Source organism: Papio anubis, chromosome 20 (genome assembly GCF_008728515.1).
Source record: "Papio anubis isolate 15944 chromosome 20, Panubis1.0, whole genome shotgun sequence".
In the NCBI taxonomy this organism is placed as follows: Eukaryota; Metazoa; Chordata; class Mammalia; order Primates; family Cercopithecidae; genus Papio; species Papio anubis.
This window is the reverse complement of record NC_044995.1, coordinates 35,991,807-36,011,157: the sequence shown is the minus strand read 5'-3', so window position 1 is coordinate 36,011,157 and position 19,351 is coordinate 35,991,807. Positions and strand designations below refer to the sequence as shown.

The 19,351-nt window shown below is 51.5% G+C and overlaps 1 protein-coding gene across 4 annotated transcripts; it reads left to right on the top strand.

The window, feature by feature from the left end:
* Positions 1-1,533: 1,533 nt before the first annotated feature.
* HSH2D (hematopoietic SH2 domain containing) lies at positions 1,534-17,967 on the top strand. Of its 4 annotated transcripts, none has more exons than XM_009193777.2 (6): positions 1,811-1,948; positions 6,866-7,017; positions 10,976-11,065; positions 12,669-12,834; positions 13,814-13,906; positions 16,616-17,967. In XM_009193777.2, the coding sequence occupies exons 2-6, from the start codon at positions 6,893-6,895 to the stop codon at positions 17,198-17,200; spliced, it is 1,059 nt and encodes a 352-aa protein (XP_009192041.2). In that variant the 5' UTR covers positions 1,811-1,948; positions 6,866-6,892; the 3' UTR covers positions 17,201-17,967. The 4 variants fall into 4 exon arrangements, with proteins under 4 accessions (XP_031515653.1, XP_009192041.2, XP_021786522.2 ...); XM_021930830.2 differs by having other exon boundaries at positions 1,819-1,948; positions 12,669-12,830; XM_009193778.4 differs by having other exon boundaries at positions 1,821-1,948; positions 6,866-6,942.
* The last annotated feature ends 1,384 nt before the right edge of the window (positions 17,968-19,351 follow it).

The following is a 19,351-nucleotide window of genomic DNA, read 5'->3' as shown; positions in this document are numbered from 1 at the left end:
CGCTTGAACCAAGCTGGGCGGATTGCTTGAGCCCCAGGAGTTTGAGACCAGCCTGGGCAACACAGCAAGACCCCATCTCTAAAAAAATATTTTTTTAATGAGCCAGGTGTGGTGGTGCATGCCTGTAGTCCCAGCTACTTGGGAGGCTGAGGCGGGAGGATCACTTGAGTCCAGGAGTTCAAGGCTGCAGTGAGCTGTGACCACACCACTGCACTCCAGCCTGGGTGACAGAGTGAAACCCTGTCTCTAAAATAAGTTAGTCAATTAATAAAAATATTTTTAAATATTTTGTAATGGAGGAAGTCCTGGTGTGGACCTAAGCGTGCCATGAGACCCCAGCCTGTCCAGGCTCAGTTCAGTTTCTAGGCCTTTGTGCCTGCTCTTCCCTCCCCCAGCCTGGGCAACATAGCAAGACCCCATCTCTACAAAAAATACACTCTTTCTGCACCACACACTCACCAGATCAAGGTGATTCCTACTTACCCTCAAATTCCCCTTCCTCCAGGTCAGTTAGGCCACCTCTGGGGCTCTGTGCAACTGCTCTTCCCGCTTCCTGTTTCCCCTTTGGGTTTTTTTTTGTTTGTTTGGGGTGTTTTGTTTTTTGTTTTTGTTTTTTTCGTTTGTTTTGTTTGGTTTGGTTTGGTTTGAGACGGAGTTTCACTCTTGTTGCCCAGGCTGGAGTGCAGTGGCTTGATCTCGGCTTACCGCAACCTTGCCTCCCAGGTTTAAGCAATTCTCCTGCCTCAGCCTCCCGAGTAGCTGGGATTACAGGCATGTGCCACCATGCCCAGCTAATTTTGTAGTTTTAATAGAGACGGGGTTTCTGCATGTTGGTCAGGCTGGTCGTGAACTCCTGACCTCAGGTGATCCGCCCACCTTGGCCTTCCTAAGTGCTGGGATTATAGGCATGAGCCACCGCACCTGGCTGGTTTTTGTTTGTTTGTTTGTTTGTTTTTGGGGGACAGAGTTTCCCTTTGTCACCCAGGCTAAAGTGCAGTGGCATGATCTCGGCTCACTGCAGCCTCTGCCTCCCTGGTCCAAGTGATTCTCTTACATCAGCCTCCTGAGTAGCTGGGATTACAGGCACCCGCCACCACGCCTAATTTTTGTATTTTTAGTAGAGACCAGGTTTCACCATGTTGGCCAGGCTGTTCTCAAACTCCTGGCCTCAAATGATCCACCCGCCTCGGTCTCCCAAAGTGCTGGGATTATAGGCATGAGCCACCACCCCTGGCCTCTGTTCCCTGTTTGTTGCTTTTGTTTTTGTTTTGAGAAGGAGTCTCACTCTGTTGCCCAGGCTGGAGCGCAATGGCACGATCTCAGCTCACTGCAACCTCTGCCTCCTGGGTTCAAGCGATTCTTTTGCCTCAGCCTCCTGAGTAGCTGGCATTACAGGCACGCACCACCACACCTGGCTGATTTTTGTATTTTAATAGAGACGGGGTTTTGCCATGTTAGCCAGGCTGGTCTCAAACTCCTGACCTCAAGTGATCCGCCTGCCTCAGCCTGTCAAAGTGCTGGGATTGCAGGCGTGAGCCACTGCACCCATCCTCTGTTCCCCCTTTGTAATGATGTCTCACTCCTCTTCACTGCTTGATAGATTATAGATGCCAGGAGTTGGGGGAGGGGGGCCTGCACCTGTCTCCTTGTCACCCCTGGGTCCTCCAAAGAGTCGGCACACAGTAGGTGCTCAATAACAACTTGTTGGGGGCAAGGCGGGAGCAAGCTGTGTCTGCACATGTGGCACCAGATGCTTTGTTGGACTGCAGACAGGGTGACTTGGTCTGTCCTTGTTCCGCCCCCAGGGCTCACCTGCTTGAAGAAACAGGAACTGCCTCAGGGCAGCCAGCTCCGCCCCATTGACGTGCAGACCTTGAATCGAAACCCAGGCTTCTGCAGGCACTGGTACAGCTACAGCGAGGGCCTCGGCCGCCCAAGGATTTCCCAGGTATGTGATCCAAGAGCCTCAGCCCTCCTCTCAGCCCTTGAGGAGACAGAGCATGGGAGCTGGGCTAGGCCAGAAGGAGGGACAGGGCTGGTGGGGCCCGGGGTGGCAGGAGGGATTATCTGAGGGGATGGGTGAGAGCTTCATGGAGGAGGGGGTGTTTGTGTGGTGACCACTGGAAAATGGAGCTGGAGTTGGGGAAAGGGGGGTCTTAGCAGGACAACCGCATGAGCACAGCTGTGGAGAGGCGAGAGAGAGAGCAAGGATGTCTTTAGGTCTGGAATGTGAGTAGCGAGGAAGTAGAGGAGGCCCCCAGACGAGGGTCAGGAGTTTGAATATGAGCATGAGGTCTTTCATCACTAGATATCTGTTCATCAGCAAAGACCCTTGCACCCTCCTCTGTGCCGGGCCAGCACAGAGCAAAAAGCAACAACACAGGAACCTAGCCCTAAGTCCTGATCCCTAGGAGACCCTCAGGCTGGTGGAGACAGAGCAAGATGAAGACATTCTAGCTCCATGGAGTCATGGCTGGACCAGAGAGAGGAACAGCAGGGGAACGTTGGGGACACAGAGGGGTGCCAGGGCTTTGTCTGGAGGGAGATGCAGGAAAGCTGCCTGGAGGAGGGGACATTTTTACTGGGTTTTGAAGGACAAATAGGAGTTCTTCCAAGTAAAAAAAAAAAAAAAAAAAAAGAAGAATAAGCCTATAAACATTACCCCATGCTAGGTCACAACTGGATTCATGAATATTATATATCTCTCTCTATATATATACAGTGCCAGCTAAACTTTCCTAGGTAAATATCATTATCCCCAAATTAAAGACAGAAATACAGTCACAGAGAGCGGTTAAGTGAATTATCTGAGGTCACACAGCGGCTAAGTGGGGGAGCTAGGGTTTGAACCCAGGCCATCTGAGTCAGGCCGAATTTCAGGCTTTTTTTTTTTTTTTTGAGACGGAGTCTCGCTCTGTCGCCCAGGCTGGAGTGCAGTGGCTCCATCTCGGCTCACTGCAAGCTCCGCCTCCTGGGTTCACCCCATTCTCCTGCCTCAGCCTCCCTAGTAGCTGGGACTACAGGCACCCGCCATCATGCCCCTCTAATTTTTTTTATTTTTAGTAGAGACAGGGTTTCACCGTGTTACCTAGGATGGTCTTGATCTCCTGAGCTCGTGATCCGCCCGCCTCGGCCTCCCAAAATGCTGGGATTACAGGCGTGAGCCACCGCCCCCAGCTCAGGCTCTTTTTTTGTTGGTGGTGGTGATGGGGTTTTTTGGGTTTTTATTTTTTTTGTGTGAGACGGAGTTTCGCTGTGTTGCTCAGGCTGGAGTGCAGTGGTGCGATCTCGGCTCACTTGCAACCTCTGCCTCCCGGGTTCAAGTGACTCTCCTGCCTCAGCCTCCCAAGTAGCTGAGACTGCAGGCACACGCCACCGTAATTTTTGTATTTTTATTATTTATTTATTTATTTATTTAGAGATGGAGTCTTGCTCTGTTGCCCAGGCTGGAATGCAGGCTCACTGCAACCTCCGCCTCCCAGGTTCATGCAATTCTCCTGCCTCAGTCTCCTGAGTAGCTGGGATTACAGGCGTGAGCCACCTTGCCCAGATAATGTTTATATTTTTATTAGAGATGGGGTTTCACCATGTTGGCCAGGCTGGTCTCAAACTCCTGGCCTTAGGTGATCCACCTGCCTCAGGCTCCAACAGTGCTGGCATTACAGGTGTGAGTCACTGCACCCAACCTCCAATTCCAGGCTCTTAATCGCTTTGTCACCCTGCTTTATTAAACATTTCTTAATACAGTTGCTTAATTTTGGTTGCCCCAGAATTCCTTCGGGCCATACCCCAGAGGGTATGCTTGACATCTGGTTGGAGAAAGTCAATAGTGACTGCCATTGGTCAACAGGCCCTGCCTCCTCATAGAAACAGCCCAGTAAAAAGATCTTTTGAGATGTTGAAACATTAGATGGGGCCAATGGGTGGAGGGAGTGAGCTCCAGTTTAAGGACAGAATTTAGGGTGAGCAGCCGGGCGCAGTGGCTCACGCCTGTAATCCCAGCACTTTGGGAGGCCAAGGCGGGTGGATCACTTGAGGTCGGGAGTTGGAGACCAGGCTGGCCAACATGGTGAAACTCCATCTCTGCTAAAAATACAAAAATGAGCCAGGCGTGGTGGCACATGTCTGTAATCCCAGCTATTCAAGAGGCTAAGGCAGGAGAATCACTTGAACCTGGGAGGCAGAAGTTGCAGTGAGTTGAGATGGCGCTGCTGCACCCCAGCCTGGGCAACAGAGCGAGACTCCATCTCAAAAAAAAAAAAAAAAAAAAAGAATTAAGCGTGAGCAAGAGGGGTCCCAAAGGAACTATCTAGCAAGATACAGTCCTTTGGCTCGTTTTATACTCACTTAATACTGTTTTGCAAAATGGTGCTGCTTTCTTTCTCCAGCTCTATCATTGGTACACAAAGTCCTGTGGTACTGCTTGCTTAAAATTGTCAAGAAAGTGTGTGAATTAATGATGCATCTGACATATCGTAGGTGTGCCATGAGTGGCTACAATGTGTGGTGACGTTGGTGGCAGAAGTGACTGTCTAAAGCCACATTTCTCTGGTGTTTAATGACACCAAGGCAGCCAGGCATGGTGGCTGGTGCCTGTAATCTCAGTATGTTGGGAGGCTGAGGTGTTAGGACTGCTCGAGCCCGGGAGTTCGAGGCCAGCCTGGACAACAGAGCAAGACCCCGTCTCTACAAAAAATTTTTTCAAAATTAGCCAGGCATGGTAATGCATGCCTGTAGTCCCAACTACTTGAGAGGTTGAGGTGGGAGGATTGCTTGAACCTGAGGTTGAGGCCGCAGTGAGTGTGAGCTGTGATGGCAGCATTGCATACTCTAGCCTGGGGAACAGAGGGAAACCCTATGAGACTGAGACACAGAGAGAGAGAGAGAGAGAGGGGGGCACCACCATTGGGTCAGCTGTTTCTTTCATTCACTTGCCATTTTGCCATTTCCTCATTCCTCTGGGGGCATTGATATTTACTTAATATTTAAATATTCTATTCTTTTTTTCTTTTTTTTGAGACAGTGTCTCACTCTGTCCCTCAGGCTGGAGTGCAATGGCGCGATCTCGGCTCACTGCAACCTCCGCCTCCTGGGTTCTAGCGATTCTCCTGCCTCAGCCTCCTGAGTAGCTGGGATTACAGGCACCCACCATCACGTCTGGCTAATTTTTGCATTTTTAGTAGAGACGGGGGTTTCACCATGTTGGCCAGGCTGGTCTCGAATCCCTGACCTCAGGTGATCCACCTGCCTCAGCCTCCCAAAGTGCTGGGATTACAGGCGTGAACCACCACGCCCAGCTCTAAATACTCTACTCTTAAATTTTAAAAATATTTATTTATAAAAGGAACTTTCTAGTCCTTACAAGAATAGCATAAGAGCCTAGGCACAATGGCTCATGCCTGTAATCCTAGCACTTTGGAAGACTGACACAGGCGGACTGCTTGAGTCCAGGAGTTTGAGACCAATGTGGGCAGGAAGGTGAAACCTCATCTCTACAAAAATACAAAAATTAGCCAGGCATGGTGGCACATGCCTGTGGTCCCAGCTACTTGAGAGACTGAGGTGGGAGAATCACTTGAGGGAAGAAAGTCGAGGCTGCAGTAAGCCAAGATGCAGCCACTGCATTCCAGCCTGGGTGACAAAGTGAGACCCTATCTCAAAAAAAAAAAAGAAAAAAACACAATGGCATAAGCAGAATAAAAGGAAAAGTCCTTGAAGGACTTTGAGGATGAGTCAATGAATGAATGTGTAAAATCTATCAGGCACATAGTAGGTGCCCAAAAAACACAAGCCAGCTTTTTTGTTTTTTTGAGACGGAGTCTCACTCTGTTGCCCAGGTTGGAGTGCAGTGGTGCAATCTCGGCTCCTTGCAGCCTCTGTCTCCTGGGTTCAAGTGATTCTCGTGCCTCAGCCTCCCAAGTAGTTGGGATTATAGGCACGTGCCGCTGTGCCTAGCTCATTTTTGCATTTTTGTAGTGATAGGGTTTCACCACGTGGCCCAGGCTGGTCTTGAACTCCTGACCTCAGGTGATCCACCTGCCTCGGTCTCCCAAAGTGCTAGGATTACAGGTGTGAGCCACCACGCCCGGCCACACAAGCCAGTTTTTTTGTTGTTTTTGAAACGTGGTCTTGCTCTGTTCCCCAGACTGGAGTGCAGTGGCACAACCACGGCTCACTGCAGCCACATCCTTCCGAGCTTAAGGGATCCTCCCACCTCAGCCTCCTGAGTAGCTGGGACTACAGGCATGCACCACCACACCCAGCTAATTTTTAAATTTATTTTATTTATGTATTTACTTATTTATTTTTTTGAGATGGAGTCTCACTCTGTCATCCAGGCTGGAGTACAGTGGTGCCATCTTGGCTCACTGCAACCTCTGCCCCACCAGGTTCAAGCGATTCTCCTGCCTCAGCCTTTGGAGTAGCTGGGATTACAGGTGCCCACCACCACGCCCAGCTAATTTTTGTATTTTTAGTAGAGATGGATTTCACCATGTTGGCCAGGCTGGTCTCAAACTCCTGACCTCAGGTGATCCACCCACCTTGGCTTCCCAAAGTGCTGAGATTACAGGCGTGAGCCACTGCACCTGGCCAAATTGTAAAATTTTTTGTAGAGATGGGGGTCTCACTGTTGCCCAGGCTGGTCTGGAACTCCTGGGCTCAAGCCATCCTCCCACCTTGGCCTCCCAAAGTGCTAGGATTACCCATGTGAGCCATCACACCTGGCCACAAGCCAGTTTTAAGTCCATTGCTCTGTCCACCCTGCAGAACTTCTCAAAGGAGGAGGTACCATAAGCTTCAAGAACAGAGCAAAGATAAGAGGTGCATCAGCTTGATTCTTGTCTTCCCTCCCTTCTCTACCCAGGTGACCTTCCCCCAACCCCAGGAAGCTATGACAGAGGCCAGGAAGCCGCCCCCACTGCTACCCCCACGGCTGGACTGGTTCGTGCACACCCAGGTGGGCCAGCTGGCCCAAGACGGGGTCCCCGAGTGGTTCCATGGTGCAATCTCAAGAGAGTGAGGACACACCCACACCCTCCACCCTGCCCTCCCCACTCTTTCCTTGTCTGTCCCTACCCTGGGCAGCTTTTAACTGCAGAATTCTGGACTTGGCTCAGCTCAGTGTGGCAAGAGTGTAAAATGAGCTCCAGGCTCCCAGGCTGGAATCCTCCCACCTGTGTGGGCTCACTGCGTGACCTGGGGCAAGTTACTTGCTCTCTCTCTCAGCTTTCTCTATACAAGTGGCCAACAGGCCAGCACTGCCAGGGACCTGGTGGCACCCCACACCTCGCCCAGGCCAGGCAGGATACAGCCTCAGAATCTTTCTTTCTTTCTTTCTTTCTTTTTGAGACACAGTCTCACTCCGTCACCTAGGCTGGAGTGCAGAGGCGCAATCTTGGCTCACTGCAACCTCTGCCTCCCGGGTTCAAGCGATTCTTCCACCTCAACCTCCCGAGTAGCTGGGATTACAGGCACGTGCCACCAAGCCTGGCTAATTTTTGTGTTTATAGTAGAGACAGGGTTTCACCATGTTGGCCAGGCTGGTCTCAAACTCCTGGCCTCAAGTGATCCACCCGCCTCGGCCTCCCAAAATGCTGGGGTTATAGGCGTGAGCCACCGCGCCCGGCTAGAATCTTTCTGAACACAATACCCCAAGCAGCTGCTCTCAACCCATGAGGGTACAACCAATGTGCCCTTTCTTTTTTTTTCTTTTTCTTTCTTTCTTTTTTTTTTTTCATAGAGTTCTGCTTCTGTTGCCCAGGCTGGAGCGATCTCAGCTCACTGCAGCCTCCACCTCCTGGGTTCAAGCAATCCTCCTGCCTCATGAGTAGCTGGGACTACAGGCATGCACCACCACGCCCGGCTAATATTTGTATTTTTAGTAGAGACGGGGTTTCACCATGGTGGCCAGGCTAGTCTCGAACTCCTCACCTCAAGTGATCCGCCTGCCTCGGCCTCCCAAAGTGCCGGGATTACAGGCGTGAGCCACTGTGTCTGGCCCTAATGTGCCCTTTCTACCTCAGACTGTGAGCTCTGAGGATGTGTGCCCGGCTCTAACTAAATGGAGGAACAAATATTTATTGCCACCCTCTGCATGCAGGAACTTGAGAAAATTCTGTGAAGGCCACAGAGAGGAAGTAGTGTTGGTCATGGTTTCTGAGCTCTGGGGCCTTGCTGTCTAACAAAAATATAACATGGGTTGCACACTGCAATTTAAAAAAAAATTTAGTAGCTATATTAAAAGAAGCAGCTGGGTGCAGTGACACTTATCTTTAATCCCAGCTACTTGGAATGCTGAGGCAGGAGGATCGCTGGAGCCCAGGAGTTCAAGGCTGGTCTGGACAACATAGTGAGACTCCATCTCTAAAAGGAATTTTAGGCCGGGCACGGTGGCTCATACTTGTAATTCCAGCACTTTGGGAGGCTGAGGCGGGCAGACCACCTGAGGTCAGGAGTTCAAGACCAGCCTGGACAACATGGTGAAACTTTGTGTCTACAAAAAATACAAAATTAGCCAGGCATGGTGGTGCATGTCTGTAATCCCAGCTACTCAGGAGGCTGAGGCAGGAGAATCACTTGAACCCGGGAGGCGGAGGTTGCAGTGAGCTGAGATCGCGCCATGGCACTGCAGCCTAAGCAACAAGAGCGAAACTACGTCTCAAAAAAGAAAAAAAAACAAAATTAACTGTGCATGGTGACGCGTTCCTGTAATCCCAGCTTCCCAGCTATTCAGGTGGCTGAGGCAGGAGACTTGTTGGGACCCTGGAGGCAGAGGCTGCAGTAAGCCGAGATCGTGCCACTGCACTCCAGCCTGGGTGACAGAGCGAGACTCCAACTCAAAAAAATAAAATAAAATAAAATAAAAAAAGTTAGCCAGGCGTGTGGCACATGCCTGTGGTTCTGTGTACTGAGGAGGCTGAGGTGAGAGGATCTCTTGAGCCCAGGAAATCAAGGTTTCAGTGAGCTATGATTGCACCTCTGCATTCCAGCCTGAGTGATAGAGCAAGACCCTGTCTCAAAAACAAAAAACGGTTCATCAAACAGCATATATTCCTTTTTTGTGCTGTTTTGGAAATCAGTACAAAAGGCCAGTGACCTCTGTATTGAATAGTACAGGACCAGCTTGTCCCACGGAAGGCCGCCTTCCTCTCTGTGAACTCCAGATAATAATGGTAATAATCTAGAAAATAGACCGGGTGCAGTGGCTCACTCCTGTAATCCCAGCACTTTGGGAGGCCGAGGCGGGTGAATCACCAGAGGTCAGGAATTCGAGACCAGCCTGGCCAACATGGTGAAACCCCGTCTCTACTAAAAATACAAAAAATTAGCTGGCCGTGGTTGCGGGTACTTGTAATCCCAGTTACTTGGGAGGCTGAGGCAGGAGAATAGCTTGAACCAGAGAGGCACAGGTTCCAGTGAGCCAAGATCACATCATTGCACTCCAGCCTGGGCAACAAGAGCAAAACTCCGTCTCAAAAAAAAAAAAAAAAAAGAGAAAGAGAATAATAATAATAATAACAGCAAACATTGTGGGAGCACTTACCAGGTAGCAGCTGTCATGCTTATGTTGCAAGTTCTTTCTCTTCTCACAGCAGCCTTGAAAGTGGGGTTTACTTTCCTCTTGAGGAAGCTGACAGAGAGAGACGATTGCCTGAGGTCACACAGCTGATGGACAGTAGAGCTGGGTTTTGCACTCGAATGCATCTGAGTATATGAGTCCTTCTTTGTTACTTGTGACACCTTGATCCACCCAAAGGTGCCTTAATCAGGGGATTCCAGGCATTGGGAAGGGGCTGTGGGAGATGGGAGGAGGTCTGGCCTGAGATCAAGGTCATCAGATGCCTCCTAGCTCCTCAGGGGGAACATCCCTAATCCCTGAATAACCCAAGGTGTGCAACAACTGAAAAACAAACAAACGAACAAAAAAACCCGATGGGTTTGGGGTGTTTGTTCATTTAGAAAACAGGCCGGGCGTGGTGGCTCATGCCTGTAATCCCAGCACTTTGGGAGGCTGAGGCAGGTGGGTCACTTGAGGACAGGGGTTTGAGACCAGCCTGGCCAACATGGTGAAACCCTGTCTCTACTAAAAATACAAAAAATAGGCCGGGCGCGGTGGCTCACGCCTGTAATCCCAGCACTTTGGGAGGCCGAGGCGGGCGGATCACAAGGTCAGGAGATCGAGACCACGTGAAACCCCTTCTCGCCTCTACTAAAAAATACAAAAAATTAGCCGGGCTGGGTTAAGCCCGTAGTCCCAGCTACTCGGGAGGCTTCGCTGAGGCAGGAGAATGGCGTGGAACTCCCGGAGGCGGAGCCAGCAGTGAGCCGCAGATCGCGCCACTGCACTCCAGCCTGGGCCAGAGTGAGACTCTGTCTCAAAAAAAAAAAAAAATACAAAAAATAGCCGGGCATAGTGGCGGGTGCCTGTAATCCCAGCTACTTGGGAGGCTAAGGCAAGAAGAATCACTTGAACCCAGGAGGTGCCGAGCTGCAGCAAGCTGAGATCGCATCCATTGCACTCAGCCTGGCAACAGAGCCAGACTCTGTCTCAAAAAAAAAAAAAAAAAGGAAAAAGAGGCCGGGCAGTGGCTTGTACCTATAATCCCAGCACTTTGGGAGGTCGTGTGACGGGCTGGATCACGGTGATCAGGAGACTGAGGCCACCTGGCTAACACGGTGAAACCCTACCCCTACTAAAATATACAAAAAATTAGTCGGGAGGCGGTATGGCGGTCCCATACTGGCTGAGGCAGAGAATGGCGTAACGCTGAGGTGGAGCTGCAGTGACGGTAGATCGCGCCACGGCACTCCAGCCTGGGGGACAGAGTGAGACTGTCTGAAAAAAAAAAGAAAAGAAAAAAAGGAAAATGAAAACTACCAGCCTTCTGCATGAATGATCCCATGGCCCCCGGAGTTTAACTGGTACGCGGGGTGGCTGGACTGTGTCATTTCCTTTCTGTGTGTGCCCTTCCAGGGATGCTGAGGACTTGCTGGAGTCACAGCCGCTGGGATCCTTTCTCATCAGGGTCAGTCACAGCCACGTGGGCTACACACTTTCCTACAAGTAAGGCCTGGGCCGGGGGCCAGGGCAGGGGCAGGTGGGCTCTGGGGTTTCCTTGGAGGGGGCAAGGGGTGCTTCATGTCATAGCTTCTCAGAAAGCAGCAGTAACTGAGGCCGTGGGTCTGAGAACGGGAGCTGCTGGGGACCTAAGATTGGCAGCTTCTCTCCCTCCACCCCTCACAATGTAATTAGTGATTCCCTGACTGTGTGTTAGGGAAACCCAGGGAAGCCCAACTCCTTAAGACCTGAAAGCCAAACAAATCCAGAGGATTCCAGGCCAAAGGAAGAAAAACCCAATGGCTCAATTACAGAGTCACCCACGGTGGGAAAAACTTATCCAAGGCTCAGCTCTGCCATTACATGCTCTGTGACCTTAGACAAGTTACTCAACCTCTCTGTGCCTTCAGTAAAGGAGTGTCACACTTTAATTCAGAGTGTTCATGTGAGGATTAACTGAGATACAGTCAGCACATAGAGAGCCATTAATATACATTCATTGGTTAACTAAGCATTTATTCAGCACTTGCTGTGTGCCAGGCACACAGCCTTAGGTTGGGGCTTTCTTCTTGCTTTTCTTTTTGAGACAGAGTCTCGCGCTGTCACCCAGGCTGGAGTGCAGTGGCATGATCTCGGCTCACTGCAACTTCCACCTCCTGGGTTCAAGCGATTCCCCTGCCTCAGCCTCCCCAGTAGCTGGGATTACAGGCACCTGCCACTGTTGCTGTCGGTTCCTATGGGAGCGAATGAAGGAGGCAGACGTAGAAATTAAGACAAAGACAAAAAATCTGTTTTAAAAGTAGGGGTCGGGGGCTCCTTGCTTCTAGTGAGCAAAGGCAGCTCTGAGCTTCCACAGCCCTTCGTATTTATTAGATAGAAAGAGCAGGAAGGGAGAGGTAACAGTTGGTCAGCTGCTTGACTTTTCACAGGTACACATAATTGCTTTCTTTGTACAACAGGCTTCAGACGTGCCTATAGTTAACCATAAGGAACACTGTGCTTGGGGCGTGACTGCCCTCGGCACTCCTTCTGGCAGCAAACACAGTTGTCAGTTTTCCAACATCCTGCTTTCATGAGAACAGTTTTCCGTTTACTCACATAGCCTCCAGTAGTATACTGAGTTGGTCACGACCCCCATTTTCTCGGCCTGTAACATGCCACCACACCTGGCTAATTTTTGTATTTTTAGGAGAGACAAGGTTTCACCATGTTGGCCAGGCTGGTCTGCAACTCCCGGCCTCGAGTAATCCGCCTGCCTCAGCCTCCCAAAGTGCCGGGATTACAGGCGTGAGCCACCATACCCAGCTTTCATTATCATTTCTATTGATCACTTACCCCTAGCCAGGCAATAAGTTAAGCTTTTGTCTGTAGTAGCACGTTTTATCTGAGGTCAGCCTTTGTACTCCTGTGTTATAAATGGGGGAAACTGAGGCACAGCGAGGTTAGTAACCTGCTGGGTGTTGCATGGCTAGTCAGTGAAGAAGCCTGCATGGGAACCTGGGGTAGTCCGGCTGTAGCAGTGACGCTGCCAGCCCAAGGGCTGGTGGGGGGGACTTGGGGCAGGGATGAGAGGGAGCAGGATGTCCCAGCCCCCTCAGTGTCTCTGCAGAGCCCAAAGCAGCTGCTGCCATTTCATGGTGAAGCTCTTGGATGATGGAACTTTCATAATCCCCGGGGAGAAGGTGGCCCACACCTCACTGGACGCCCTGGTCACCTTCCACCAGCAGAATCCAATTGAGCCGCGCAGGGAGCTGCTGACACAGCCCTGCAGGCAGGTGAGGGCGGGGGCCCACAAGGTTCACAGCCATCTCCTTGGGGCCAAGCCCCCCAGACCCCTTTGTTTCCCACGCCCCCATCAGTTTCTCTTGATTCTGTCACTCTCATGGTCCTTGGCCCCTCCGGCCCCGCCCCTCGTAGTCCCTCTGCCCCGCACCAGCCGTCTCCCTTGTGGTTCCTGCTTCCCCATGGCTCCGCCCTCCAGGCACATGTCAACAGGCTGATTTTTTATAAGGGTTCATGTGCCAGGTATCATCTTGGCTCACCTGAAGGAATGGCATCTTTCCTTAGAAGGCTCAGTGGGCGTGGCCTGGCTCCCAATAAACTGCTGTGGGTGGAGCATCTTTCCTTAAAAGGCTCAGTGGGTGTGGCCTGGCTCCCAATAAACTGTTGTGGGTGGAGCATCTTTCCTTAAAAGGCACAGTGAGTGGCCTGGCTCCCAATAAACTGTTGTGGTTGGAGCATCTTTCCTTAAAAGGCTCAGTGAGTGGCCTGGCTCCCAATAAACTGCTGTGGGCAGGGCATGTTTCCTTAGAGGACCCAGTGGGCGTGGCCTAGCCCCTAAGAAACTGCTGTGGCAGGGGTATCTTTTCTTAGAAGGCTCAGTGGGTGTGGCCTAGCTCCCAATAAACTGTTATGGGCAGGACATCTTTCCTTATAGGGCTCAGTGGGCCTGGCCTAGCTCCCAAGAAAGTGTTGTGGGTGGGGCATCTTCCTTAGAAGGCTCAGTGGGTGTGGCCTAGCTCCCAAGAAACTGCTATGGGCGGGGCATCTTTCTTTAGAAGGCTCAGTGGGTGTGTCCCAACCCCTAAGAAATGGCTGTGAGTGGGGCATATTTTCTTATAAAGCTTAGTGGGCGTGGCCTAGGTACTAAGAAGCTGCTATTCAAGGGATGGTCCCTGAGACCTGCTTTCCAGGGTCCGTGCCGGACCTTTCCCCCTCCCTAGTGCTGAGCTACGGGCCCCTTCCGTCCTGCAGAAGGATCCAGCGAACGTGGATTACGAGGATCTCTTCCTCTACTCCAACGCAGTGGCGGAGGCAGCTACCTGCCCGGTGTCTGCACCTGAGGAGGTATGTATATGACAGGAGGCAGGCACCTCCCACCTGGCTGAGGGGCAGGAGCAGAGGCAATCAACAGCTGCCAGAGGAGACCCCTTCTAGAATGAGAAGGAGATCCTACAGCTTGGTGCTTTAAACCTTTCCAGTGATTTTCCAACACAGAGATTAAAATTCAAACTAAAATCTCAGTTCCTCTTTCTGCCCATCACCTACCCAGTGCCAGCCCCGCTGCCATACCGTCTGTTGTTCAGACACACCAAGCAAACCTCGGGGTCTCTGCATGTGCTGGTCCCACTTCAGGTCCTTTGCACAAACTGTATGCCCTGCCCCTAGATTTCCCATGTCTTCATTCATTTCTCCTTCAAGTGCCTCCTTCCCCAGGCTCCAGACCTACAGCAACACCTGCATTCTCCTTCACATTACCCTGTTTATTCAGTGCAGCAGACTTCCCAAAAATGTTCCCCCAAATCCTATTTACTTATGGGTTTTCATGCTCCCTGGCTGCCTCCCCCATCAGACTGTGAGCTCTGAGAGACTGGAAACTCCATCTGGCTTGTTTGCCTTTGCTTCTCCCACCCCTCTGAGAGGAACTGCCATATTGAAGGTGCTTAACTAAGGAATCTGTGGAGTGGATGAATGAATGTATCACAGCATCTTGGGGTTTGGGAGACCTTTAGGCACCCCTAGGTGGAAGCCTAAGTGCTCTCCAAGCCCCCTGCCCAGCAGGGGAAGTTATGACAGCGGTACAAATGAAACAGGCTGGTGCGATGGACATCAGTGGAGGTGGGGGGTGCAAGTGAGGGAAGGCAGTCAGGGAAGGCTTCCTAGAGGAGGTGGCATATAGCTGAGATCTGCAAGATGAGGAGGAGCCAGTCATACACACAGACACAGGGAGGATATTCCAGGCAGAGGGAATGGCACTTGCAAAAGTCCTGGGGCTTGGTGTGTTTGGAAAACAGAACAACAAAAGCTAGCATGTAGATGGAGTGGGGTTAGTGAGAGACTGTCAGAAGCTGAAGCCCCAGGGTCAGCAGGAGCCAATAGTGCAGGGCCTTGGGGCCAAGGGGAGGAGCTGGGATTCTATTCCAGTTGCACCAGGGCAGAGCCGTAGGAGAGTGTACGCATGGGAGGACTTTTTTTTTTTTTTTTTTTGAGACGGAGTCCTGCTTTGTCGACCAGGCTAGAGTGCGATGGGGCACAGTCTAGACTCTGCCTCCCGGGTTCAAGCGATTCTCCCACCTCAGCCTCCCGAGTAGCTGGGACTACAGGTGGATGCTAGTTTTTGTATTTTTAGTAGAGACAGGGTTTCACCATGTTGGCCAGACTGGTCTCAAACCCCTGACCTCACGATCTGCCCACCTTGGCCTCCCAAAGTGCTGGGATTATAGGCGTGAGCCACCACACCTGGCCGGGACTGGTGGTTTTAAATGTTTCCTGTGGCTACTGGCTGCAGAAGGGGCTTTCCGGGGTACTGGTGGAGATGGAAAGGAGGAGGAAGTGAGGTGGGGATGGGGGACAGTGTCAAGGTGGGAGGTATGAAAATGAGAGCCCAGGTGTGGAAAGAAACATGGATATTTGGTCTGCACAATGGCTCACACCTGTAATCCCAGTGCTTTGGGAGGATGAGGCAAGAGGATTGCTTGAGGCCAGGACTTTGAGACCAGCGTGGGCAACATAGCAAGACCGTGTCTCCACAAAAAATTAAAAAATTAGCCAGGCATGGTGGCGCATGCCTGTAGTCAGCTACTCTGGAGGCTGAGGTGGGAGGATTGCTGGAGCCTGGGAGGTCGAGGCTGCAGTAAGCCATGATTGCACCACTGCACTCCAGCCTGAGTGACAGAGCAAGACCCTGTCAAAAACAACAAAAATTTGGAGAGACGGGGTCTCACTACACTGCCCAGGCTGGTCTCAAACTCCTGGCCTCAAGCAATCCTCCTGCCTCAGCCTCCCAAAGCACTGGGATTATAGGTGTGAGCTATCACACCTGGCCCCACATTTTTGTAGAGATAGTTATTTCATAACCTGTGAAAATCAGATAAAATTCACATTTCCATGTTTAGAAATAAAGCTATATTAGAAGCCAGGCACGCTCATTGGTTGACGTGTGATCTCTGGCATCCCCTACAACAGCAGAGCTAAGTAATTGAGACAGATGGTACAGTCTGCAAAGCTGAAATATTTGCTCTCTGACTGTTTGTAAAGGAAGTTTGCCAGGCCAGGCGTGTTGACTCACGCCTGTAATCCCAGCACTTTGGGAGGCCGAGGTGGGTGGATCACCTGAGATCAGGAGTTCAAGACCACCGGGGCCAACATAGTGAAACCATGTCTCTACTAAAAATACAAAAATCAGCCAGGCGTGGTGGTGTACTTGTAGTCCCAGCTACTCGGCAGGCAGGAGAATCGCTTGAACCCAGGAGGTGGAGGTTGCAGTGAGCTGAGATTGCACCACTGCACTCCAGACTGGGCGACACAGTGAAACTCCATCTCAAAAAAAAAAAAAAAAAAAAAGAAGAAGAAGAACAAGTTTGCCAGCCCCTGGGGGAGATAGTGAAGCCATTTACTGAGACAAGAAAGACAGGGCATGGGATCAAGTTTGGGGGTTCACACGGGGACGTTTCTCAGCCCCAGGGTGTCTGGGTGGAACCCAGGCTCCAATTTCTGGGACAGATGCAGTACTTTGGTGGGCGAGCTGCCCCAGGCCTCACCCAGTCTTGTTTTCAGGCCTCCCCAAAGCCAGTCCTGCGTCACCAATCAAAGGAAAGGAAGCCGTCATCAGAGATGAACAGAGTAACCACCGAGGAAGCCACTTCCTCCTGCCCCCCAAAAACCCCTCTTGGAGAGACCCGCCAGAAACTCTGGAGGAGCCTCAAAATGCTCCCCCAGAGAGGCCAGAGGGTCCGGCAGCAGCTGAAAAGCCACCTCGTCGCTGTGAGCCTGCCGTCACTCTTGGATGTCCGGAGATCCACGGTGATCTCAGGCCCTGGGACCGGAAAAGGCAGGGAAGATCACTCAGGGGATCCCACTTCGGGGGACAGAGTCCACACGGATCCCTGTGTGGTCACATCTCTCAAAAGCCCCTCACAGCCCCAGGCACCAAAAGACAGAAAGATCCCCACCAGGAAGGCCGAGAGGTCGGCCAGCTACAGTGAGGTGACCCCGGGGGACAGGAGTTGGCACCAAATGGTAATGAGAGCTCTGTCCTCCCAGGAGTCCACACCAGAACACCAGGGCTTGGCAGAGCCGGAGAACGACCAGCTCCCGGAGGAGTACCAACAACCGCCACCGTTTGCCCCTGGGTACTGCTAGAGAACAGGTCCACCCTGGCTCTGTCCTCTTGCTACCGGGGGGCTGCCACTCCTGAATGTCCTAACATTTCTTCCATGGCCCCACACCATGGCATCCGGGAGTCTTCGGGAACCCGGGAAACGGAACGAAGATGTTTTTGGAGTCTGTTCCTGCAGTCACCCGTGGGGCGAGCTGGTTATTTTAGCAATAATCATCAGAGTGACGCTGATGGTTCGGGGTGCCTCCTGTGCGTCAGCGCCCGTGCCAGACCCTCTATTCATTATTTTACGCCTGAGAGCAAGCCCCTCAGGTAGCGTCACCCTCCATGTTTTGAAGAAGAGACAGGTTCAGAGAGGATAAGAGGCGTGACCAAGGCCACAGAGCTATGGCGGTCAGCACCAGGATTTGAAGCCAGGTGAATCCGAGCCCTTTTCCCACAGCATCTGTTTGTTCCGTTGTCTAAAAGCACACTTCTGGCCGGGCGCAGTGGCTCATGCCTGTAGTCCCAGCACTTTGAGGGGCCAAGGCAGGCAGATTGCTTGAGGCCAGGAGTTCAAGACCAGCCTGGCCAACATGGTGAAACCCCGTCTATATTAAAAAATTCAAAAATTACCTGGACGTGATGGCACATGCCTATAATCCCAGCTACTTGGGAGCCTGAGGCAGGAGAATCGCTTGAATCCAGGAGGCAGAGGTTGCAGTGAGCCAAGATCGCATCACTGCAGTGCAGCCTGGATGACAGGGTGAGACTCCATCTCAAAAAATAAATAAGTAAATAAAAATGAAATACAAAAAATAAAAGCACGCTGCGGGGTCTCTCACCAACCGGAGCTGCGTCCAGGCTCAACTCTGAGTGTGTCCCCAGTGGCACCCGTGGTGGTTCATGCTTTCCTCCTGGGGTTTTCATACAGATGAAGGAGACGAGATGTGTTGAGGGCTTGGTGTGCAGTAGGTGCTTGGACATCATCAGTGTTGGTTTCAGGAGAAGCACATGAGCCTCTTACCTTTAAAAAGGGAAGAGGCAACCAGGTGTGGTGGCTCAAGCCTGTAATCCCAGCACTTTGGGAGGCCGAGGCGGGCAGATCACAAGGTCAGGAGATCGAGACCATCCTGGCTAACACGGTGAAACCCCGTCTCTACTAAAAATACAAAAAATTAGCCAGGCGTGGTGGCGGGCGCCTGTAGTCCCAGCTACTCAGGAGGCTAAGGCAGGAGAATAGCATGAACTCGGGAGGCGGAGCTTGCAGTGAGCCAAGATCGCACCACTGCACTCCAGCCTGGGTGACAGAACGAAGACTCCGTCTCAAAAAAAAAAAAAAGGGAAGAGGCAGCCATGTGTGGTGGCTCATGCCTGTAATCCCATTACTTCAAGAGGCTGAGGTGGGAGTATCGCTCAAGCCCAGGATTTCAAGACCAGGCTGGGCAACATGGCAAGGCCTCATATCTACAAAAGTTCAAAAAATTAGCCAGGTGTAGTGGCACACGCCTGTAGTCCCAGCTATTTGGGAGGCTGAGACGGGAGGATCATCTGAGCCCAGGAGTTCAAGGCTGCAGTCAGTCATGATCACCCCACTTCAACCTGAGCAACAGAGAGAGACCTTGTCTCAAAAAAGAAAAGAAAAAAAAATTGGCCGGGTGCAGTGGCTCATGCCTGTAATCCCAGCACTTTGGGAGGCCAAGGCAGGTGGATCACCTGAGGTCAGGAGTTCAAGACCAGCCTGGCCAACATGGTGAAACCCCATCTCTACTAAAAACTACAGAAGTTAGCCAGACGTGGTGGCTCACACCTGTAATCCCAGCTACTAAGGAGGCTGAGGCAGGAGAATCGCTTGAACCTGGGAAGCAGAGGTTGCAGTGAGCCAAGACCAAGCCACTGCACTCCAGCCTGGGTGACAGAGCGAGACTCTATCTCAAACAGAAAAAAAAAAAAAAAGGCTGGGGATGGAGGAGGCGTCACAGGGCCATGATGGTGGAGGGAATCCTAGGTTGTGGGGCTGTGTGACCTTTGGCAAGTCTAGACATCTCTGGGCCTACTTTCTTACTTGGAAAATGAGAAGAGCAGTCCCTCTTCAGGATGAACCAGCAGAATGCATGTAAAACCTGGGGCTTTGGTGCACAGTAGGTGTTTTTCTTTTCTTTTTTTTTTTCTTTTTTGAGACGGAGTCTTGCTGT